Source organism: Xyrauchen texanus, chromosome 6 (assembly GCF_025860055.1).
Source record: "Xyrauchen texanus isolate HMW12.3.18 chromosome 6, RBS_HiC_50CHRs, whole genome shotgun sequence".
In the NCBI taxonomy this organism is placed as follows: domain Eukaryota; kingdom Metazoa; phylum Chordata; class Actinopteri; order Cypriniformes; family Catostomidae; genus Xyrauchen; species Xyrauchen texanus.
This window is the reverse complement of record NC_068281.1, coordinates 36,096,143-36,116,751: the sequence shown is the minus strand read 5'-3', so window position 1 is coordinate 36,116,751 and position 20,609 is coordinate 36,096,143. Positions and strand designations below refer to the sequence as shown.

The 20,609-nt window shown below is 37.6% G+C and overlaps 1 protein-coding gene across 3 annotated transcripts in view; it reads left to right on the top strand.

Moving 5' to 3' along the window:
• The window catches only part of LOC127645172 (divergent protein kinase domain 2A-like), a 34,560-nt gene extending 16,920 nt beyond the window's left edge, over window positions 1-17,640 (top strand). For all 3 annotated transcript variants that reach the window (XM_052128688.1, XM_052128687.1, XM_052128685.1), the window contains 2 exons: window positions 7,369-7,672; window positions 15,245-17,640. In XM_052128688.1, coding sequence (XP_051984648.1) covers window positions 7,369-7,672; window positions 15,245-15,585 — 645 coding nt within the window. In that variant the 3' untranslated portion in view covers window positions 15,586-17,640. The remainder of the gene's footprint in view (window positions 1-7,368; window positions 7,673-15,244) is intronic.
• Window positions 17,641-20,609: the final 2,969 nt, after the last annotated feature.

Here is a 20,609-nt window from a genome sequence, read left to right as displayed (position 1 = left end):
TTTGGCAGCATTCTGAGTAAATTCTAGAGACTGTTGTGTGTGAAAATCCCAGGAGATCAACAGTTACAGAAATACTCAAACCAGCCTGTCTGGCACCAACAATCATCCATGCGATTATCTAATCAGCCAATCGTGTGGCAGCAGTACAGTGCATAAAATCATGCAGATACGGGTCAGGAACTTCAGTTAATGTTCACATCAACCATTAGAATGGGGAAAATGTTTTATCTCGGTGAGTCACGTAACCATTTGGCCATTGTTGGAGTTTATTTAGGAGTAGTGTGCAGACATACACAAACACGCTATTGTTCTATTTTTGATTCCAAAGAGAATCTTTGCTGACTCTCACAGTCTCTCTACTTTCGATTTCTTAGCTTTGATTTTTACTTTGTTTAAATTAAGTTGCAAACCTTATACATAAATGCAATGTTTGAACTGCATATCCTCAAGCAAATTGTTTATTTTGCAAATTCTCAAACCACCATATCACAAAGCATGTTCTGGGTTGAGCGAGCGGAGTGGAGTGGAGTCTTCAAAAAGGTGCTCTCCGCTCAAGTGAAATGATCTCCACTCCGCTCACATGTTCTGGCACTCGAAGGGGTCTTCTGCTGCTGTAGCCTATCTGCCTCAATGTTTGATAGGGGTGGGGGAAAATCTTTCAGTGAAGAATCGCAATGCATTCTCAAACAATTCTGAATCGATTCTGAGTTCAGTTTAAAATGCAGCAGCACAGTAACACGCCAGAGACCGCTATAGAAACAAAGATTTGTGTTTAGCACATACAGTACACTAAAGTCAAGTGCACATACTCTACAGTTTGCAGAAAAGGTATATCAAACACATGAATCAAATATATATATAAAATCAGTTGAAATATTTAATAGTAACCTATTCAGTGTGTTTTGAAAGAGAACCAATCTTTTTTTCTTGTGTTTTCAAGAGATTTTTTTTTTTAAAGAAAAAAACTGAAAAAATGTGATACTCTTCTAAACTACAGATCTGTTTGTTTAATCTTGTGAAGATTCACACATCTAATGTTCAGCATGTTGAGCGTTCAGGAATGCTTTTCTGCATAGAACTTACTGTCACCTTACTGTCAGCTTGAACCAGTCTGGCCGTTCTCCTCTGACCCCTGTCATTAACAAGCTTTTTTGCCCAAAGAACAGCTGCTTGCTGGATGTTTTGTTTTGTGAAAATCCCAGGAGATCAGCAGTTACAGAAATACAAATTTTGTGGAAAGAAAATATGACATGAATTGCCAGGATGTGACTGGAATTTAGATGCACCGTCTAATTTTATTGTTTATTTATCTTTGTCCACTGGCATTTTTATTGCTATTTATACCTCTCCCCAAAAGGTCAGAAGCACAATTTGTTCTCCTTAGCCTGGTATTTTGTCAGATTGTTGTGAAAAATGTGTCCTCTGGGTGGGGGTGGGGGGGGGGGGGGTGCTGCTGCTGCTGTGTTTGCATTACTTGTGTCTCCTTCCTCTATTGAGAACATGGCCCATCTGCTCACTGAAGCTGAGAATAGCACAGGAAGAGCCCTGAGGGTCACGTCCATCATGGCATTAATCTTGCACACAGCCCAGTGTGCTGTGTGCGCCTCTCTCTTCACCTGACAATGAGGTTATTATGAGGTTGCCATGCCCGGAGCACCTTTCTAAACGATCCCAGAACTGACAGGAGTCAACTGCTGTTTGTGTGTAGGGCTTTCACAAACAAGACTGAGCACAGCAAGGTTGTTATCAAGGACATGGCTATTATTTAGTACTGGTAAACACGCCTCCTATTGAAGAGATTTGTCTTGATATGGTTCCTACAGACCTTTACAAAAGTTTTTTAGAGTGATTCCTATAATCAAATTATTCAGATTTTTACTAGTACACTACTACAATGATTCTCTTCCTTTCTAACTCCAGTGTCCCCAATATTCACAGGCCTTCTACCTCCCAGTAAGTTCGTCTAAATGAGCAGTCACCGGTGCATTTTGCAGAGTAAGAAACATTAAATCAGTTTACATTGTCATATTGAGTTCTTTGTATCATTTTAACCAATTGATTTTAATAACTTGTTTTAAATGGTTTTCGGTTATCAAGTTGCCTTGGAAGATTGAGGAGCCCCATCACCTTGTTAAGAGCCAGTGCACTACCATACCATTTAGCCTACAACAATTGTCACTTTTACATTAAAGCAACATGCTGTCAATAACCACAGAAAACTATTTTGTGACTCATCCCGCAGTTTGTAAAAACAAGCAAAAATCACTTCTACAGTAATGAACTTACAATGGAAGTCTATGGGGCAAGGCGTTCTGGGGGGTTTGTAAGCAGAAATTGGCATTTTATATTATTATTCATTATAAAAATATTTTATTTTAGCTGTAAAGTCATCTAAATAGTCCTTGAATGGTGGGAGTTCTGTTCTAGATGGATGAAGTTTTGGTTACACGTTACAGACATAATTTCTCGGAGTGGATTTTTCTTGGTTAAAACTTTGCATGCACGCACAAGGTTAGTAAGGGATTGTTATTATACTAGTTTTAAGTACATTTAAAATGTTTTACATGTACTAAATGTGTTCTTGCTGTACTTTCAAAACAGCGTAGTTTAACATAGTGCAATGCCTTGCTCCATTGACTTCCATTGCAACTTTGTTACTGTAGACATGAATTAAATTCATGGCAATCTAAATTTTCACATGACATTTGTTAAGTAAAATCATTTAAGATGGATGGGTTAATAAAGTGACTTGTGTGGCCACTGTCGGCGCTATGCGATGGACACGTCCAGTGTAGACAGCATCATTGATTATAATGGGTGCAATTTTTTATGTAACGCTTGCTTCCGGTGTAAACTGTGTGTAAACATTAAGGTCAGGTTTCCCTTTGACCACTATAGTTTATTTTAATTTAATGTTGGGGCTTACCACCTTATTTTATGTTTGGGGTTTTACCTCCATTATTAAGAAGATATAGTAGAAGGTGAATGGGATTGGGAAACATTGCAGGCTGGCCTTAAACCAGCATTAACCACATAACATGCCCATATTTTAAAAATAGGATAGCTGTATATTTTCTTGACTGTTTGTCACTTAGAGCATAGCCATCTGTGTAGAGTTGATAAAATTCCCTCCTGACACTTCAGCACCAGTTTGACAGGCACTATAAATGCAGAGACTGTAGACTTGCGAGCTTCGACACCCAAATGCAAGTTGCAGTTATTATTAGTCATCAATCAGCCTTATTTAAAGAAACTTTAGGACTTATATCTCCAGGTCTGGAATCATCCCCATCAAGGTTTGAACCAGCCTTTAGGTTACTAGCTCTTTGAGCTTCCACCACTCTAACAGCAGGTTAAAATGGGGTTAAGGTTGTCTCTCGAATATAAATGAACAGCACCTGTCATGACATGATGTTAACAGTGCTTGTATTTAAACCAACCTTACACCTGCCTTCAATCCACCGACACTAGGAGTCACGCAACTATTTGGCCATTGTTGGAGTTTATTTAGAGGTAGAGTGCAGACATACACAAACACGCTCTTCTATTGTTCATAAGCTAGAATTTCCACTGGGTCGGAAAAACAAATAAGTTACATCCCTCAGCGGTTCTCTTTGCACATTCTGTACATTGCTTTTGACTAATTCAGCGCTTTACCAATTCAACAACAGTCTTTCATGTAACTAGTCTTATTTTATCACTCGTGTAGCTGTCACTCTCTGAGGATTGTGGTGACCATTGCTTTCTCTTAAACAGTCACCTCTATCATTTGGGTTTGCCTAGGATGAAGTTTCAGCTTTTCAATATGTTGCTAGTTTACTTTAATGACTTTACACTCGTGTCTGTTGATTTGCATGCTATAACATGTTTTTCTGAATCGAGGATCTGGGATCTCTGACCGCTTTTGTAAAGCATTGCTCTGCAATGTCTCATAGTTTGCTATGATTTTGAAGGTTTTGTATATTGTAAGCTTATTGAGTCCTTGAACATGTTGCAGCTCTATGGGTAAGAAAAGTCTTAAGTTTTATGCCTGTTTCACATATGATACATATTATATTAAGAGCTGCACCTCAAGTTGGAAAAAGAGAGTGGGGGAAAGAAAAAGCATGTTGTTTCTGGACACTGTAAAACATCCAATTGGAGCTCAACAGGTTTGTGGTGTGGGGGGCTGTTTTATTTCTCAGAAATTCTACAAGCTGTTTACAATGTCAAGGCCTGGTTTCAATTCAAGTGAAAAGTATGGAAATGTTGTATTCCTTTACATGTGGTAATGCTGCTTGTGTGTTTTTGTTGCATTTGATGTATTATGAAGCTCACAATGCAACCCTGTGGAAATTTGATAGCAGGGTGTAACAGAGCAGAGCTCATTGTAATGTAATTGTGCTATTTGATAACATTAGTGCGCAATCTTAGCAGAGGATATTTAATTTAAGTAAAAGTGAGGTGGCATGCAACTTTATAATGGTTTCCAAAACATCATTGTGAGACGTCTGTACATGCTCCTCTGATAAAACAAGCTTAGCAAGTCTTCTAGGTGATCTTATGGAGTGGCCTGTAAATGTGCTTGATATGAGGTGGTACTAATGTACTATGAGCTGGTTTGTTTAAATCCTTAAGCCTAGCTATTAAATTGAGCGTAGCTCGTCCTGCACCGTTTTTGATATGGTCATGAATGATACCTCAAATCTTGAGCTTGAGCATGAGCAGCTTTTTGAAGAAAGGTGTGGACTTTTCTAAGCATTCTGAATTAGGGCGGGCATTGACTTTATTTCAATTAGGGGCTGAGCCATATCTGTTTTGGATTTTTCACTTGGAATATGCTGTACTGTATTGGTTAAAAATGACATGCCTCCAACAATGCAACCATTGCACATTTATAATAATGGAGTGGTGGTGGCGTAGTGGCTAAAGGACAGGGCTGTTAATCAGAAGGTCCTTTGTTCGAACCCCACGGCCACCACCATTGTGCCCTTGAGCAAGGCACTTAACTCCAGGTTGTTCCGGGGGGATTGTCCCTGTAATAATTGCACTGTAAGTCGCTTTGGATAAAAGCGTCTGCCAAATGCATAAATATTAATTGACTTCGGCCTAATCATTTTAAAAAATGCATTTGAAATTTAAAATACTGTAAATATATATATATTTCTTCCTTTTTTAAACCTAATATTGAATGATAAAGAGAACAGTGTTTTACTAGTTTCCTACATGGACTCAGTCTGAAAGGGGGGAATGTGGAAAATATAGTTTCCAGACATCTATTATTTACTGAAGTTCTTCATTAGAGTGTAGGAGCATCCACTGAGTTTCTGCAGTACAGTACACTTTTTTTTTTTTTTTTTTTTTTTTTTTCCTCTCCAGTAGATGGAACAATTCAACTTCACACTCACCTGGATATGACCTTTTACATTCATTTGACACTCTCAGAGAAAAAAACCTTGTTGGCAATGTGTTCCCAAAGGTAGTCTAGTGTCATCCTGTTCTGTATTTTGAGTTGACTGGTTGTCAACGGCCGGAAAGTATAACTGTCAGTCCTGGAATATAACTTAATCAATTAACATTTCAAAGTATCTAAATCCTGAAACTAAAACATTTAGTAATCCTAAAACTTAAATTCAAAATTCAGGAACATTATTAGTCATTGAAAAGTGTATTGTGATTTAAAAACCTTTTCAGATATTGGTAATGACTATTTATAGCATTTTCTTTCTTTCTTTTTTTTAAACCTCAAAGACACAGCATAGCAGAATTGTCCGCCTTTGTTTTAAACAGTCAAATAATACCTATTATTGTTTTCTAAATGGTAAAAAAACTGTTGTTAAAAAAATAACAATAGCTGACACTCTGAACTGTATCACTTGTATGCTTAAAAATCTGGATTTGAATAATCAGCTGCTTCCTAAAACACTTTCAAGGAGGGAAAAAAGAAAATGCACAATTAATGTCAGTACTTGAGTCCCTGAAGGACATATTTACCTATTTGCAGTGCATTACTTTTGTCAGACGTGGACGCTCAGGACATGTGACACAAATTCGGTCTTCAGCAGTGTGTGCGAGCACTAAACAATGTGCAGCTCAATTTTCCTAACCACACATCTTTGAATGCTCAGACTGCGCATGCGCCTGGAAATATTTGCACTAATTAATGGCTCCACAAGGTGGAAATTCTCACATTTGAGCCATTGCTGTCACGAACGAAGAACACGCCATTAAATACCGTAAAAATGTCAACTGGATTTGCACATCAAGAGCACGTGCATAGGAGGTCAATTACTTACCTTGAGTCTGAAGGACTATAAATACATCTTTATGGGTCTAAACTTCTAAAGATAAATAGTCTGTTGTCTTATAACAGTCGTAGCATGCATGCACCAAACTCCTGTGTATGTGCACACTGTCAAATGGAGTATACGTTGACAGGCTCACTTTTGACTGTACGCAGGTGCTGAGCGTTCACGTTAAAATCGAAATATACTTTGGGCTTAATGGTTCTTTTGCTTTATTGTTGCCATTGCTAGATGGAGATGGATATATACAGGGTATGTCCAGCTATTCACTGTTGTATTGAAGAGCAGTTGAGATTGTCATCATAGGTTTGTATATAGGTTTGAGTCAGGGTTGATCCTGGAACACTAAAACATCTATCATTTCATTATTGCAGTGTATTACTTATTAGTTTTATTAGGCCTCACAAATTTAACAAATTTGTGTTAACAAATTTCAGACCATTATCAATAATTAAGTTAAGGTCAAAGGTAAGAGGAAGATATGGACCTTGTTTGTCTCTCCACTTCATTCACTTGAGTTTGAACATTTGACTCAAGGACAGAATGAATGTAACCGTTTGGACACATACCTGAAATACCTCATGCAGTTATCAGATTTTAGGATTAACCGTGTGTGAGCCAATAAAAGGTTATATTTGGCAAAGGTCCATCACAACGCATATATTCTGTAAACCGCATTCTCCAGTCAACAGGAAGCGTCCCCTTTATGGGATGATTCAGTCTCTCCAGTCCTGACCACAGAGGCAAGATGTTGGAAGGCTCCTGCTGGTTACAGAAAGCAATGTTTTGTCCTTTAAATTATTTGAATCCTGGGATTAATGTTTAATGGTCACTCATCCATTTTTAATGACTCTACTTGAAATGGGACTATTGAATATCCACAGCACTTAAGAAAAGTTTGTTAGAACTAATTTGCTCTATGCCAGCAATTGTGCAGTTATGTTACGATATTAGGCTTACATGAGTCGTGTGCAACTTCTGTCCCAAGTTTGGGGGGAAGAGGTATTAAAACCATCATTATCATCTGTTTGCATGTGGAACCTCTCTCTCACCATCACTTTCTTTTTGTTTCTCCTCTCTGCAGAGTTTCCCCTCTGATGAGGGCTGGCCGTTTGCCAAATACCTGGGGGCCTGTGGCCGGATGGTGGCAGTGAATTACGTGGGTGAGGAGCTCTGGAGCTTCTACAATGCACCCTGGGAGAAGAGAGTGGATCTGGCCAAGCAGCTGATGGACATCGCCGAGCAGCTGACCAACAATGATTTTGACTTTGCCCTTTATCTCCTGGACGTCAGCTTTGACAACTTTGCCGTCGGGCCCCGTGACGGCAAAGTCATCGTCGTTGATGCGGAAAACGTCATTGTGGCGGACAAGAGATTGATAAAACAGAGTGAGTATGACTTAATTCCAGCCTCTTAATAGTGCAGGAAACATAAATCCAGGTTAGGTGCCCCCCATACACTTTCAGTTTTTCTTCAGTTGAGCTGGAACATCTTTAGTCCTGTTTTTCTGTCCTTTCAGTTCCTATGTGTTGCCTTTCCCGTCAACATAAATGTTTCTCAGACCTTTCAGGCAGCATTATCACAGTCTTGCAGTCCAGGTAGAAACCTGCAAGGGCCTCCCACAGTCCCAGACTTCTAATTAAAGTCTGTTTGCAGTTTCTATTCTGGTACTTTTAAGCTCTTGTAACACTACACCTGAATAAAGCACCGACAGCCACCAAAGCTCTCCTGCAACTCTATAGAGCCCCTAATTTGATAATGCATGGGATTTAAATTCCTGTCTCATTTTTAAGGATTGCTTTCATAGCATTTGCATTGCAACAGATGAATGTGGCCTAAAGCTGCACTTTCGATTCTGGGTGGCAGTGAGTTGGCATGGATCTGTGCAGTGCTGAACCATCTGTGTATGCCTGAGTATTTGCCATCCAGAGAGGCCAAACTGGGCTGGCAGATGAACTTGGAGGAGCATGTGCGCTATATAACAATTGTTATTGGCTACTCCCTGCTAGTGTTTATTTGAATCAACCTTGTGTGTTTGTGTTTGTTTGTGGATAGGTCTTTCTGAAAGGTTAGGTAACAAAAGCTTTTTGATTTTGTGCCTTCTGAATTGATGTGCAGTTATGATGTAAAAGCACTTGACCGGACCTGCGTGGGAATCATGGTTGCAAGTTGCTTTTTGGAAGGCAATGGGTGGATAGACTCTTTATCTTTTGAATTATTATTATTATTTCATTTAATTCCTCGATGCACTAATTAAACATGATCCTTTTATAGATCTTGCCCTTCATGGCTCTTTAAAAGTGATTTCTATTCACAGGATGGTTGGTTATCAGCTGTTTACATATACACACTGAATTGCTTAATTCTGAGATCATCTTCATTAAAGTTTACAGATGTTGTTTAATCATTTCTGAAGTTCTCATCTCTAGATGGTGAATCCAAATGCTTTTTAAACAAATGTAAGGATAAGATTACATTTTTTTTTTTTTTTTACACACAAATCACAAACACAACAGGAGGGTTAAATGGAAAATGAAGTGAGGTCACAACAATGTTGATTACTACTACTACTAAAAACATTTATAGTTGCATAAAGTTTAACAAAGTGTGAGTGTGTGTGTGCACATGTACATCTACTTATTCAAGCAAATCTCTAATCAGCCAATCATGTGGCAGCATTGTAATGTATAAATTATTGTTGTTCCAGATGGGCTGGTTTGAGTATTTCTGTAACTGAAATCTCCTGGGATTTTTACACAAAACAGTCTCTAGAGTGTAAAGAGAATGGTGCGAAAAACAAAAAATGTCCAGCGAGCAGCAGTTTTGTGGGTGAAAATGGCTTGTTAATGACAGAGGTCAGAGGAGAATGGCCAGACTGGTCCAAGCTGACAGGAAGGTGACCGTAACCCAAATAACCACACGTTACAACAAAACTATGTAGAAATAAAACATTTCTAAACATACAACGCACTGAACATTGATGCGGATGTGTTACAACAGCAGAAGACCCTCCAAGTACCACTAATGTCTGCTTAGAACAGGAAAGCCTCAGATCCGATGTGGTCTTCTGTTGTTGTAGCCCATCTGCCTCGAGGTTCGACATGTTGTGTATTCGGAAATGTTATTCTTCTCACAATTGTACAGAGGGGTTATCTGAGTTATCGTAGCCTTTCTGTCAGCTTCAACCAGTCTGGCCATTCTCTGTTGACCTCTCTCATCAACAAGGCGTATTTGTCCACAGAGCTGCTGCTCACTGGATGTTTTCTTATTTTTAAAACCATTCTCTATACACTAGAGATTGGGGCGCACGAAAATCCCTGGAGATCATCAGTTACAGAAATACTCAAACCATCGTCTGGCACCAAAAATAATGCCACTGTCTAAAATCACTGAGAGATTTTTCACTGATTGTTTGTGAACATTAACTGAAGCTTCTGACCATATCTGCCTGATTTTATACATGACACTGCTGCCACACGTTTGGCTGATAAGTTAATTGCATGAATAAGTAAATGTACAGGTGTACTTAATAAAGTGAGTGTGTGTGTGTGTGTATACACAGTACTGTGCAAAAGTCTTAGGCACATAAGATTTTTCACAAAGCGTTTGTCTTAATATGGTTATTTATATATTCAGCTTTTGTGTGTCAATAGGACATATACATGTCAGACACCCAAACATTACTTTGCAAATAGAAAAGAGTAAAATAGAAGAACTGGGAGACCTGCAACAGATGTTATGGCCCCCACAAAGCCCCCCACTGAACATTGTGTCAGTCTGAGATTACATAAAGACACAGAAGCAATTGAGATAGAAGAACTGTGGTGAATTCTCCAAGAAGCTTGGAACATCCTATCTGCCAACAACCAAGAAAAACTGTGTCCAGGTGTACCTAGGAGAATTGGTGCTTTTTTAAAGTCAAAGGTAGTCACACCGAATATTGACTTCTCATTTATGCATTTTGGCATTTAGCTTTATATTCACTGGTTTACTTTGTATGACATTAAATGATTAATGAAAACTATTGATGAAAATTATTTCGTTTTGAAGACATCCTCACTATTCAACATTTTTCACAAGTGCCTAAACCTTTTGCGTGTGTGTGAGTGTGTATTTATCCCTTTGAGGGGACCAAATGTCGACGAAATTTTTGACGTTGTGGTAGGGCTGCACAATTAATCGAAATAAAATAGAAACCGCGCTATGACCTTGTGCGATTATTTAATTAATTAATTAAATTAATTATTAAATTGAATTAAATAAATAAATAGTCTGCTCCCTTCAAAGTTTATTTGCGCTGCTCTGTTCAGTCTATATTAAATTTGCGCATTGTTACAGTGTTTTCAGAGCGGTTCTGTGCTCCACAACTCCCTCTCATGCTTACAGTAACAGAAGTGCTCTGAGTTCGGTTTGCTTACGTGCGCTAAACGCTTTATTTACACTAAACTGGCGCATCCTGCGTGAAGCGCTTTTTATTATTATCTGCGGTAGCAGCATCTCATTCTCCGCAAGGCACAGGTATCATAATAATAACGCAGAATACAAGATGGGGTATAATTCAAACATCTTTATTAAATGATTGCTGAACAAACGGCATTAACAGAAACACCTGTAGAGTCCAGAAACTTCTCATCCTCCAGTCATTTGTTTACCTCACGAGAGAGCGTGATTATTACACTCCCCACAGAAACAAGTGAAAGCGGAACTAATATTACCAACATCCAACAAAATGAAAAGGAACATACACATAATAAATCTATATCAAATATTTAGTTACTATAATGTAATGCATTGCTAAATTGAATATAATAAAATAATGAATAAAAATAATTAAATTAAATGGTGACAAACTATCCAAAATTTGACTTTAAATTTAATTACACCAATGGGTTGTTATCAGTTCAACTTTGGTTTGACATTAAGCCTCATTCTTTAGGATTTATCTTATGTACAGTAAAGAATAGTTTGCCTACTAGTTTTGAAGCCCTAGAATATGGAGTAACATTTATATTTTAAAATGATATGTTGTAATTATTTAATCAACTAACATTATTTTTGATAGCATAAACTAGGCAACAACAATGGTTTTACCAACAGGGAAATTTAGTTAACAGTGAAATTGAGTAGAAAGATTACATATAACCAGTTTTGACAGAGCTGCTGATAAAAGTTAAATGATCAGCATCGATAGATGAGATGAAAAGAAAATCGGAGATCGGTATCGGATGTTAAAATCCCGATTGGAGCATCCCTAATATTCAAGTTGACTGTGTTTCAAAAACTAATGATGATGATTAGTGGGCTGAGATCCTATCTCAAAATGGACAAAAACAGGTACACGGTGGATGGTAACATTTGGATATGAAGAAGACTTTGTTTCACTGTTTATATATTTATTTGTTTGTGGTTGAACTGAAAAAAGGTCTCAGTTTGGTTCTTTTTAAGAGGGTTCAAGTGTGAAAACCCCAGTAGACTTTTCTAAGCACATAACATGTGTCAGTTGAACATGTGGAAAACATAACCATCATAACCGCAGTTCAAATTGCAATATTTTTTAAAATAATCACAATATGACTTTTTGTCCAAATCGTGCAGCCCTACATTGTGGGGACAATGTGTCGGTCCCCATGAGGAAAACGTCTTGAAAATCATACTAATTTATGTTTTTTGAAAATGTAAAAATACAGAAATTCTTCTGTGAGGGTTAGCGGTAGGGTTAGTGTTGGGGTTGGGGGATAGAATATAACGTTTTTACAGTATAAAAACCATTATGTCTATGGAAAGCCCCATAAAACATGGAAATGTGTGTGTGTGTGTGTGTGTGTGTGTGTGTGTGTGTGTGTGTGTGTGTGTGTGTGATCTCCGTTGAAGACAGAAGTTTACATACACCTCAGCGAATTACATTTAAACTCAGTCTTTCACAATTCCTGACATTTAATCGCAGAAAACTTTCCCTGTCTTAGGTAAGTTAGGATCACTACTTTATTTTTATTGTGAAATGTCAGAATATTAGTAGAGAGAATTATATATTTCAGCTTTTATTTCTTTCATCACATTCCCAGTGGGTCAGAAGTTTACATACACTTTGTTAGTATTTGGCAGCATTGCCTTCAGATTGTTTAACTTGAGTCAAACCTTTTGAGTAGCCTTCCACAAGCTTCTCACAATAAGTTGCTGGAATTTTGGCCCATTCCTCCAGATAGAACTGGTGTAACTGAGTCAGGTTTAAAGGCCTCCTTGCTTGCACATGCTTTCTTAGTTCAGCCCACAAATCTTCTATTGGATTGAGGTCAGGACTTTGTGATGGCCACTCCTTGACTTTGTTGCCCTTAAGCCATTTTGCCACAACTTTGAAGGTATGCTTGAAGTCATTGTCCATTTGGAAGACACATTTGCGACCGAACTTTAACTTCCTGGTTGATGTCTTGAGATGTTGCTTCAATATATCCACATAATTTTCCTTCCTCATGATGCCATCTCTTTTGTAAAGTGCACCAGTCCCTCCTGAAGCAAAGCATTGGGGAGCTATGCTACATGATGCTGCCACCCCCATGCTTCACGGTTGGGATGGTGTTCTTTCGGCTTGCAAGCCTCACCCTTTTTCCTCCAAACATAACGATGGTCATTATGGCCAAATAGTTCAATGTTTCATCAGACCAGATGGCATTTCTCCACAACATTAAAACCACCTGCCTAATATCATGTAGGTCCCCCTAATGCCACCAAAACAGCTCTGACAAGTCGAATCCACATGGAATCCACAAGAGCTCTGAAGGTGTCCTGTGCTATCTGGCACCAAAGCGTTAGCAGACAAACTACCTTTTTATTAAAAAAATGTATAGCAAAAAAAATAAATATTTAGCAATATTACAGTATAGCCAGAGAAGCAGTGAGGTAAACATGCACTCTGATTGGCTGTGGCACTTTGCCTCCCCAGGATCTCATAATTGGCTCCCTCGAGAGTGATTGGCAGCACGGTGACTTCATTTTCTCTAATTAGTTATTGCCGCAATATTGAGCTGTGTCAAATGACCAAGACACCACATCTCCCACTCTTTAAGGGGCTTTATGACTCAATATAGTTTTGCTGATGAATAGTTGTCACAGCTCAGTCTATTCTTGCATGTCCTACCACCCACCAAAATATCTGGAAGGACTCCACGCTGTTATTGATTTGTTCAGAATTAAAATGGGTAGCCAGAGAAGAACTGCACCTGCTGTCAGAAGAATTTCTTATTTCTCTTCTACTAGTTCGTCTTTATTTTACAGAACATCATGTTCATTTTAATTACAGATGGATGCTGTTCAAGACATAAAGCACTATGTAATGATAAAGTGCTTCTTTATGTTAAATGCTAGACAGAAACAGACAAAAGAAAGAAGAATAAGACCATGCTAAAGAAAAGGCAGCTGCGTGAAATTAGGCATGCTGTGAAATAAAGTGAAACATTGTACAACGCTGAAAAGAACTGGGAAAGAAGTTTCAATTATTGCTTTTGCAAAGGATGGTGAACCGATGTTTAAAGTCAACATGAACGTTTCCCTATTTGCTTTCTTTATACACATTCCTGTCATTGTGCACAATTCATCAGTGAAAATGATTCCAAAGAAAAAGTCTTAATCTTTCATCAGAATCTAATAACTGGCTTTGCCTTTGAAACAACCTTCCTTTTCAACTGAAATCACATGGGTTGTGAGGCCTAAATTGCATTACAGTATTGTGGCAGACAAGTAAAGCATTAAAACAATACAAAAAGTGGCTTATAAGCCTCTCATTGGCCTAAAGTCCACAGCAATCTATTTTGCAATTTAATTCATCAGTCAGACCGTGTTTTATAAGGCCTCTCCTAAGGAAGCATCAATGTACTCATGCATCAGACAGATGCATTTGGAGCTTCTCACTTTGGCTGTTGCGACATTAACTGTGTTTTTAGGTCACCGTGTCAACCTAAAACATAGTTTGAAACTTACTTAAATGTCTTTTGAAAAAAACATCTTGAGATCACTGCATTCGGAATTACACTCAATCTAGCTATTTAAACACAGAAACACATACTCTTGTTGTGTTATCGCGATTGACAAGCAAGCCTGAGTGTGGTTCGTTCCCTGAACAGCTGCATGTTGCCTATGCAGCTGGTGTTTTGCTTCCTGCCCCCTGCTGAGCTGGTGATACATCAGGCTTGAATTGCTCAGATAGTAGAAATATTCATTTCACAGTCCAGGGACATGAATAATTGTGTAAAATGTTTTTTTTTTTTTTTACGCATTTAATATAATTAATTTCACATAATTAACGGGTTAAATTGACAGCCCTAGTTAAAACCAGTAGCCAAGTTCCTATTAAGACTATTAGTCTGCTTTTGTAGGTAATGCAGCTTTTCTGAAATCAAAACTGAAGGTAAAAATCCACTGATAATTAGATCTAACAGATCAGAGAATTATGCCAAACAAAGCACACCAAAGAGCTATGCAGCAACAGGCCTCTTCTATGACACACTGCGAATGAGTCGATCGCCCTAAACTCTCAAACTATATTTTAAGTAGTTTTGCAATAATTATATTAATTAATTCATAATGCTTCATGTGATTTGTAGTTCATTACCTTATCAAAGACGTTGAGGAAGCGGTCTCATACCCTTGTCTTTTTGTCTGATTTTCATATACTTATTTTTTTACTTCAAATCAAAGTTTGTAATGATGCAATTCACCTCTGAGTTGGTTGGTTTGGTTCAATACTTCCAGAACAAAGATGGCAGAGAAAGTGGCTGTGCACTGTTGCACCCTATTTACTACAAATTTCTATTCTGCTATGCTGTGCATGCCGGATATGCGTTTTGCTCATTTGTCACATTGTGGAAGTAAAATAGGGTACTTCTGCAGTTTCATGTTGAATCTATTCTTAAGTGTTAATTTGGAATAAAATTATGCACTTTTTGACTGAATATCTTCTATTTGCTCAGATAAACCAGAGAACTATGATGTCTGGTACGAGAGCCGCTATGAGGAATGCGACAAAGAAGCCTGTCTCTCCTTCTCCAAGGACATCCTCTGCTCGCGAGTCACCATCGACCACAACTACTATGCTATCTGTCAGAACCTGCTCTCCAGATTCGCCACCTGGCGGGGCACCACTGGTGGTCTCCTCCACGACCCCCCGCTTGATATAGCAAAAGATGGGCACCTCATTGCCCTCCTTGATGAGTGCACGAGGCCTCAGAAACGTTACGGTCGCTTCCAGGCAGCTAAAGAACTGCGGGAGTACCTGACACAAATCGCACAGCTGAGCAATACAAACAGGTAGTGTTAAGAACAGGGGGCAGAGTTACCCCTAAAAACAAACATCAGATGTACTTTAAAGTTGGTTTACTAGATTCAGGAACTCAATTATACACCTTTAAGGGAGCCTCTATCAAATTATGGTGTCAATCACTCCAGTTTTGGCTTGGTAAAAGAAGTTTGCACATGAACATGGATAAATGGGTCTTGTGAAAATCAGCAGACTAGAGGCTGAGAAGCTGCTGTGATCACGCTGTTGTGTGTAAATGTGTATGTATGTGAGCTGATTGTAATGTCTTATGTTTCAGTAATGCCTCTGCCATTGTAGGTACTGAGCTGGATCCTCTAATGCGGTTTATGTTTAATTTATAAATGGTGTTCTCTGAGAGCGCCGTGTGTAAGGGTTATTACTGAAGGGACACAGGGAAGCTCGGTTTCTATTTGTGTTTTGTTTCTAAGCTCTATATTCTATTAGCCACCTGGTTCCTTTGCTGCAGGAATGTTTTTCAAGTCTTAACTGAATTTGAAATTGTGCTTGATCAAATTACCCTCTGATAAGAGGCATAATATGACCAAGTCTCTCCTGTTACAATGAACCTCCTTGGTGAGAGTTTGATGCTTTGTGAAAATCGGAAATCAGTGTCAGTAATGCTAGTTGGATGACGTGATTTTAAAATACAATGTAAAAAATAATAATAAGAGGAATAAAAAGTATTTTAAACACTTCAGTATGCAAGAATAAAAAATACCAAAGATTGTCATCAATGGTGGGATTATTTTGTTCTTCTCCAATGCTTTGACCATGATTATTCGGTAGCACTTTACAAATGGGTTGTATGTATTAACATTAGTTAACGCAATAATGGACATGACCGAACAATAAATACTTTTAATGCATTTATTAATTGTAGTTTTTGTGAACTAACATTAAACAGAATTTAAGGAATAATACTGGTTGAATACAAGTTAAGCTTAATCGATAGCATTTTTCAACTTAAAAAATAATAGTACTCGTAATGCAATTGCAATAGAAGTTAATGGGGCAAATTCATAAATGTTATATTCAAAGTATAGTCACAAGACAAAACAATATGCATGCAAACATGATTTAAGTGTGATTCAATTGCTTATTAACTTGATCTTTGTAAAGTTATATCCAGTTTTTACAACTTTCTTGCCATGACTTTATGCCGTAAACTCTAAAATGTCGATTTAAGCAACTTTACAGCTTAAATAATCCACAAGTTTTAACATAAGATTTAAATGGAAGTACTTTTATAAAAATATAAGCTTCACAATTCTGCCATTTTAAACCCTCCAAAAATTGCTCCCATTCATTTCCATTGTAAATGCATTGCTGTAACCTCAATATTTGCTTTATTATTATTTTTATTATTATTATTATTGTAAGAAAAGGATGGACGAGCCAATGTATTTTTTGTGGTAATCAACATTATGTCACAAATGCTCTCTATTGAACATTGAACCCAGAATATTTCTTTAATAAATGCTGTAAAAATTGTTTGCTAATGTTAATATAGGCAACCTTATTGTAAACATTACCAAATTTTCAATGGAAAACCACAATCAAGCTCTTACATTTCATGTTTTCATAACTTGTGTACATGTTGTTGTTGTTTTTACTTTTCTCTTTTTGACCAATGCAGTTTAATCTCTTCATACGCCGGTTACCATGACATACCCTCACCTACACTTGCACTGTAATTATGCATCGAGTTTACAGAGAAGTTGCACTACATTGACAAAGATGATATTTACCCATAATCTTTATATTTGCCCTCTTAACAATGGTGTAACTTTTAAATATGTTGCTGTGCATATATTTTAATGTCTGCTTGTTTTGCCCAACAATTGATCCACAACATAAAATTTCTTATTTAGTTTGAAAATATTCTTATATTCCACCTTCAGTGCAAGTTTGAAATCCTGAATTTATGTCAAAAGAGTTTATTATGCATTTTCTGAAAGGAAGAAATGTCTGCTTTCTGTACTTTTTTTGTCTGCAGAAGAGTCTGGTCTTACTGTGCCTTTCATTCAAAAGTTGTATTTTCGACTGGATAATAAAAAAAAAAGTATATTAAAGTATATCTATACTTAACCTGTTCTCATTTCTTTGCATTATTGAATCAGCAATATCAAATTCATTTTAAAGATTTTACAAAAGTATAAAGTCATTTGGATTTGCGAAGGTGTGTGTGTGTGTGTGTGTGTGTGTGAGAGAGAGAGAGAGAGAGGGGGAGAGAGAGAAACTCCATATGGTTTCAGCTGGAAAGAAGCCAACACATATCCTGCAGCAGAAGAGTGTGAGAAGACAGCTAGATGAACAGAACATGATCCCTACTGCAATTGCTTTCTTCAACTTGTTTTGCAGCATTGATTGTACCATAGATAGCCATTTTCAACAGAATGCAAGCTGCTTAAATAATAGTTCTCCCAAAAATGAAAATGAAATGTTGTTACAAACCCGGACGACTTTCTTCCATGGGAATCTAAAAGGTGTTTTTACTTTCTAAAAAAAAAAATGCAATGAATATGGCATTTTTGGGTGAGATTTACCTTTAAAAATTAGTTCAAGAAATAAAGCCAGTGACAACACTACTTTTCTTGGCCATTACCTGCTCGTAAAAATAAAGTGTTTGCCATTCGGTTGACCACAAAAGTCATTAATCTCAGGGCCTCGAGCTAGATTCAGGTTTTGCTCTCCATTGAGAGTGTTCTGGTGATGAATGGAGCGTCTCTAGGCTAAAGTTAAACACATTCACCTATGGCACCCAAATATAGATTTCTTCCCCTGGTTGCAAAACCCACAGCGAGGATTAGAGAATACAGAGTCAGCACTGCTCTTCCACGAAATCTAGTGAAGGGGAATAACAGAGTAAAAAAAGACATCCAATATCCCAGACAGTCCAAACTGTTAATATTATTCATTAGTTTCATATACTGCAGACTAAATCGAGCCAAGGCTAAACAAGCAAAAAGTTTCAGGCTTTTAAAGGACTGCAGAAAGTGGAAAACGTACATCAGCACTCCAGTATTGTACATCTTACCACAACTCTTAAAGTGAGACTCATTTTACCGTCTGCATCTAATCCAGACAGATGAGGTGTTCTGCTGTTTTTTAGGTACGTGAAAAGGTCAACTTTAATTCTGTACACTTCATCCCTGTTCTGACTGTAAAAGTTTCAGTCAGTCAAGTGTGGGCATCACAGTGGAGCATTGAGTCCCCAGATGTTCTTTTTTTAGTTGCCTGATGGCGTAAAGACCAACAAGTTAAGACATTGGCCATGGCCTCAGAGGCATTGCACAGTATGACTACAGCACATTGTATATCTGAAAGGATATACAATATATTTGATAGTGATTGAGCGCAGCCTTTTATGCAGGACAAGGACATGCCAGTGCCATGTGACAGTAAATGAAGAAGTACAAGTTGTTGAGGCAGCAAATTTAGTGAGAACAGAAAAAGTTGAATTGTGTAATATGCAACATGTTATTATGCTCTAATTGTCCAAAACTACACAAAATATATGGATTTTAAAGGTCTTTTGTTAAATTAGGGGCTAAGGAATGCTAGGTGATTGCCAATTGTGAGTATATTAAAACTGCAGTGCTTAAAGGGATAGTTCTCCTAAAAATTCTCTCATCATTTACTCACCCCAGATGTGTTTGACTTTCTTTTGCAGAACACAAATTAAGATTTTTAGAAGAATATATCAGCTCTGTAGGTCCTTACATTACAAGTGAATGGTGACCTGAACTTTGAAGCTCCAAAAAGCACATAAAGGCAGCATAAAAGTAATCCATATGACTCCGGTGTTTTAATCCATGTCTTCGGAAGTGATATGATAAGTGTGAGTGAGAAACAGATCAATGTTTAGTCTTTTTCTTTTTTTACTATAAATCTCTACCGTTGACCAGCCCCGACCAAAGAATATGAATCACCAAAAAACAAAAGAGTGTGCAAGTGAAATTGAAAGTGGAGATTTATAGTAAAAAGGACTTAAATATTAGCTTATTTAAGTATGACTAAGTTGTAGTGGCACACATGATAAAGTGTAGGACTTTGAAAAGACGGGGTATGAGTCCAGCAATGCCTCATGGAAGTGCAGTGAAATTGATGTGGATTCTTCAGCTATTGTGTTTTTCATCTCACAATTGCTTTTATGAAATTCTCGTTTTGGTTTAGATGCCGGATTTTAGGGTCTGGACATCTGTTTTGTTAATTTAAAACTAGAAAAAAAAGATCAGGTTTTAAGGTGAACACTATCATCTCTCATTTGCTTTTTATTACACTGTTGGTTAAGTTTTGGTCAAAGGTTTAAGTTAGCGAGGTAGATTTTGTTAATTTAAAACTCCACAGAGTATTAAAGCTGACGTATGTAACTTTTTAGTGTTAAATTACTTTCTCTATCCTAGCTTAGAAGCAGAAGCAACGATAAGTAAGCCATTCAGAGGTTAATTTTCTTGAAAACTGTAAAGAATGTCTCTGTGGCACATTTAAAACACTTTAAAAAAGTTTGTTTTGAGCAACCCGCCCCAACAACGTTACTCAACAGTGTGTGTTGGGGTGGGGCTATCTGACAGTTTGAACAACTGCATACAAGGGGTATGCATACAGAAAGCCATTTTGAAAGCATTGTTTACTTTTGCAATTCTGTTTGGTGGCGCTAGTGTAAAAAAAAATACATCAGCTTTAATCTTAAAAACCTCTTCTTTTTGGGAGAACATTAAACTTGCTTTTAGTGCCCCTCAGTGGACATTTCACCCCGAAATTGCAGCCACGCATGTAATGTAATGATAGACACCAAGCCATTCATCAGAATTATTAGCTATTACCTCCCAGAAATGTCTGACACGCTTCTGCTCCCAGACATATGGCATCTGCCGCTAGCAAACATGTGTATGAGTGTTTTGTCTGTGAACTCTTAACTTCAATAATTCATTACATTTAATAAAAGAGCCACAGTGGCTTCAACCTCAATTTTCAAGGCTATTTTGCATCAATTTCCCCAGAAATGACAATTTTGT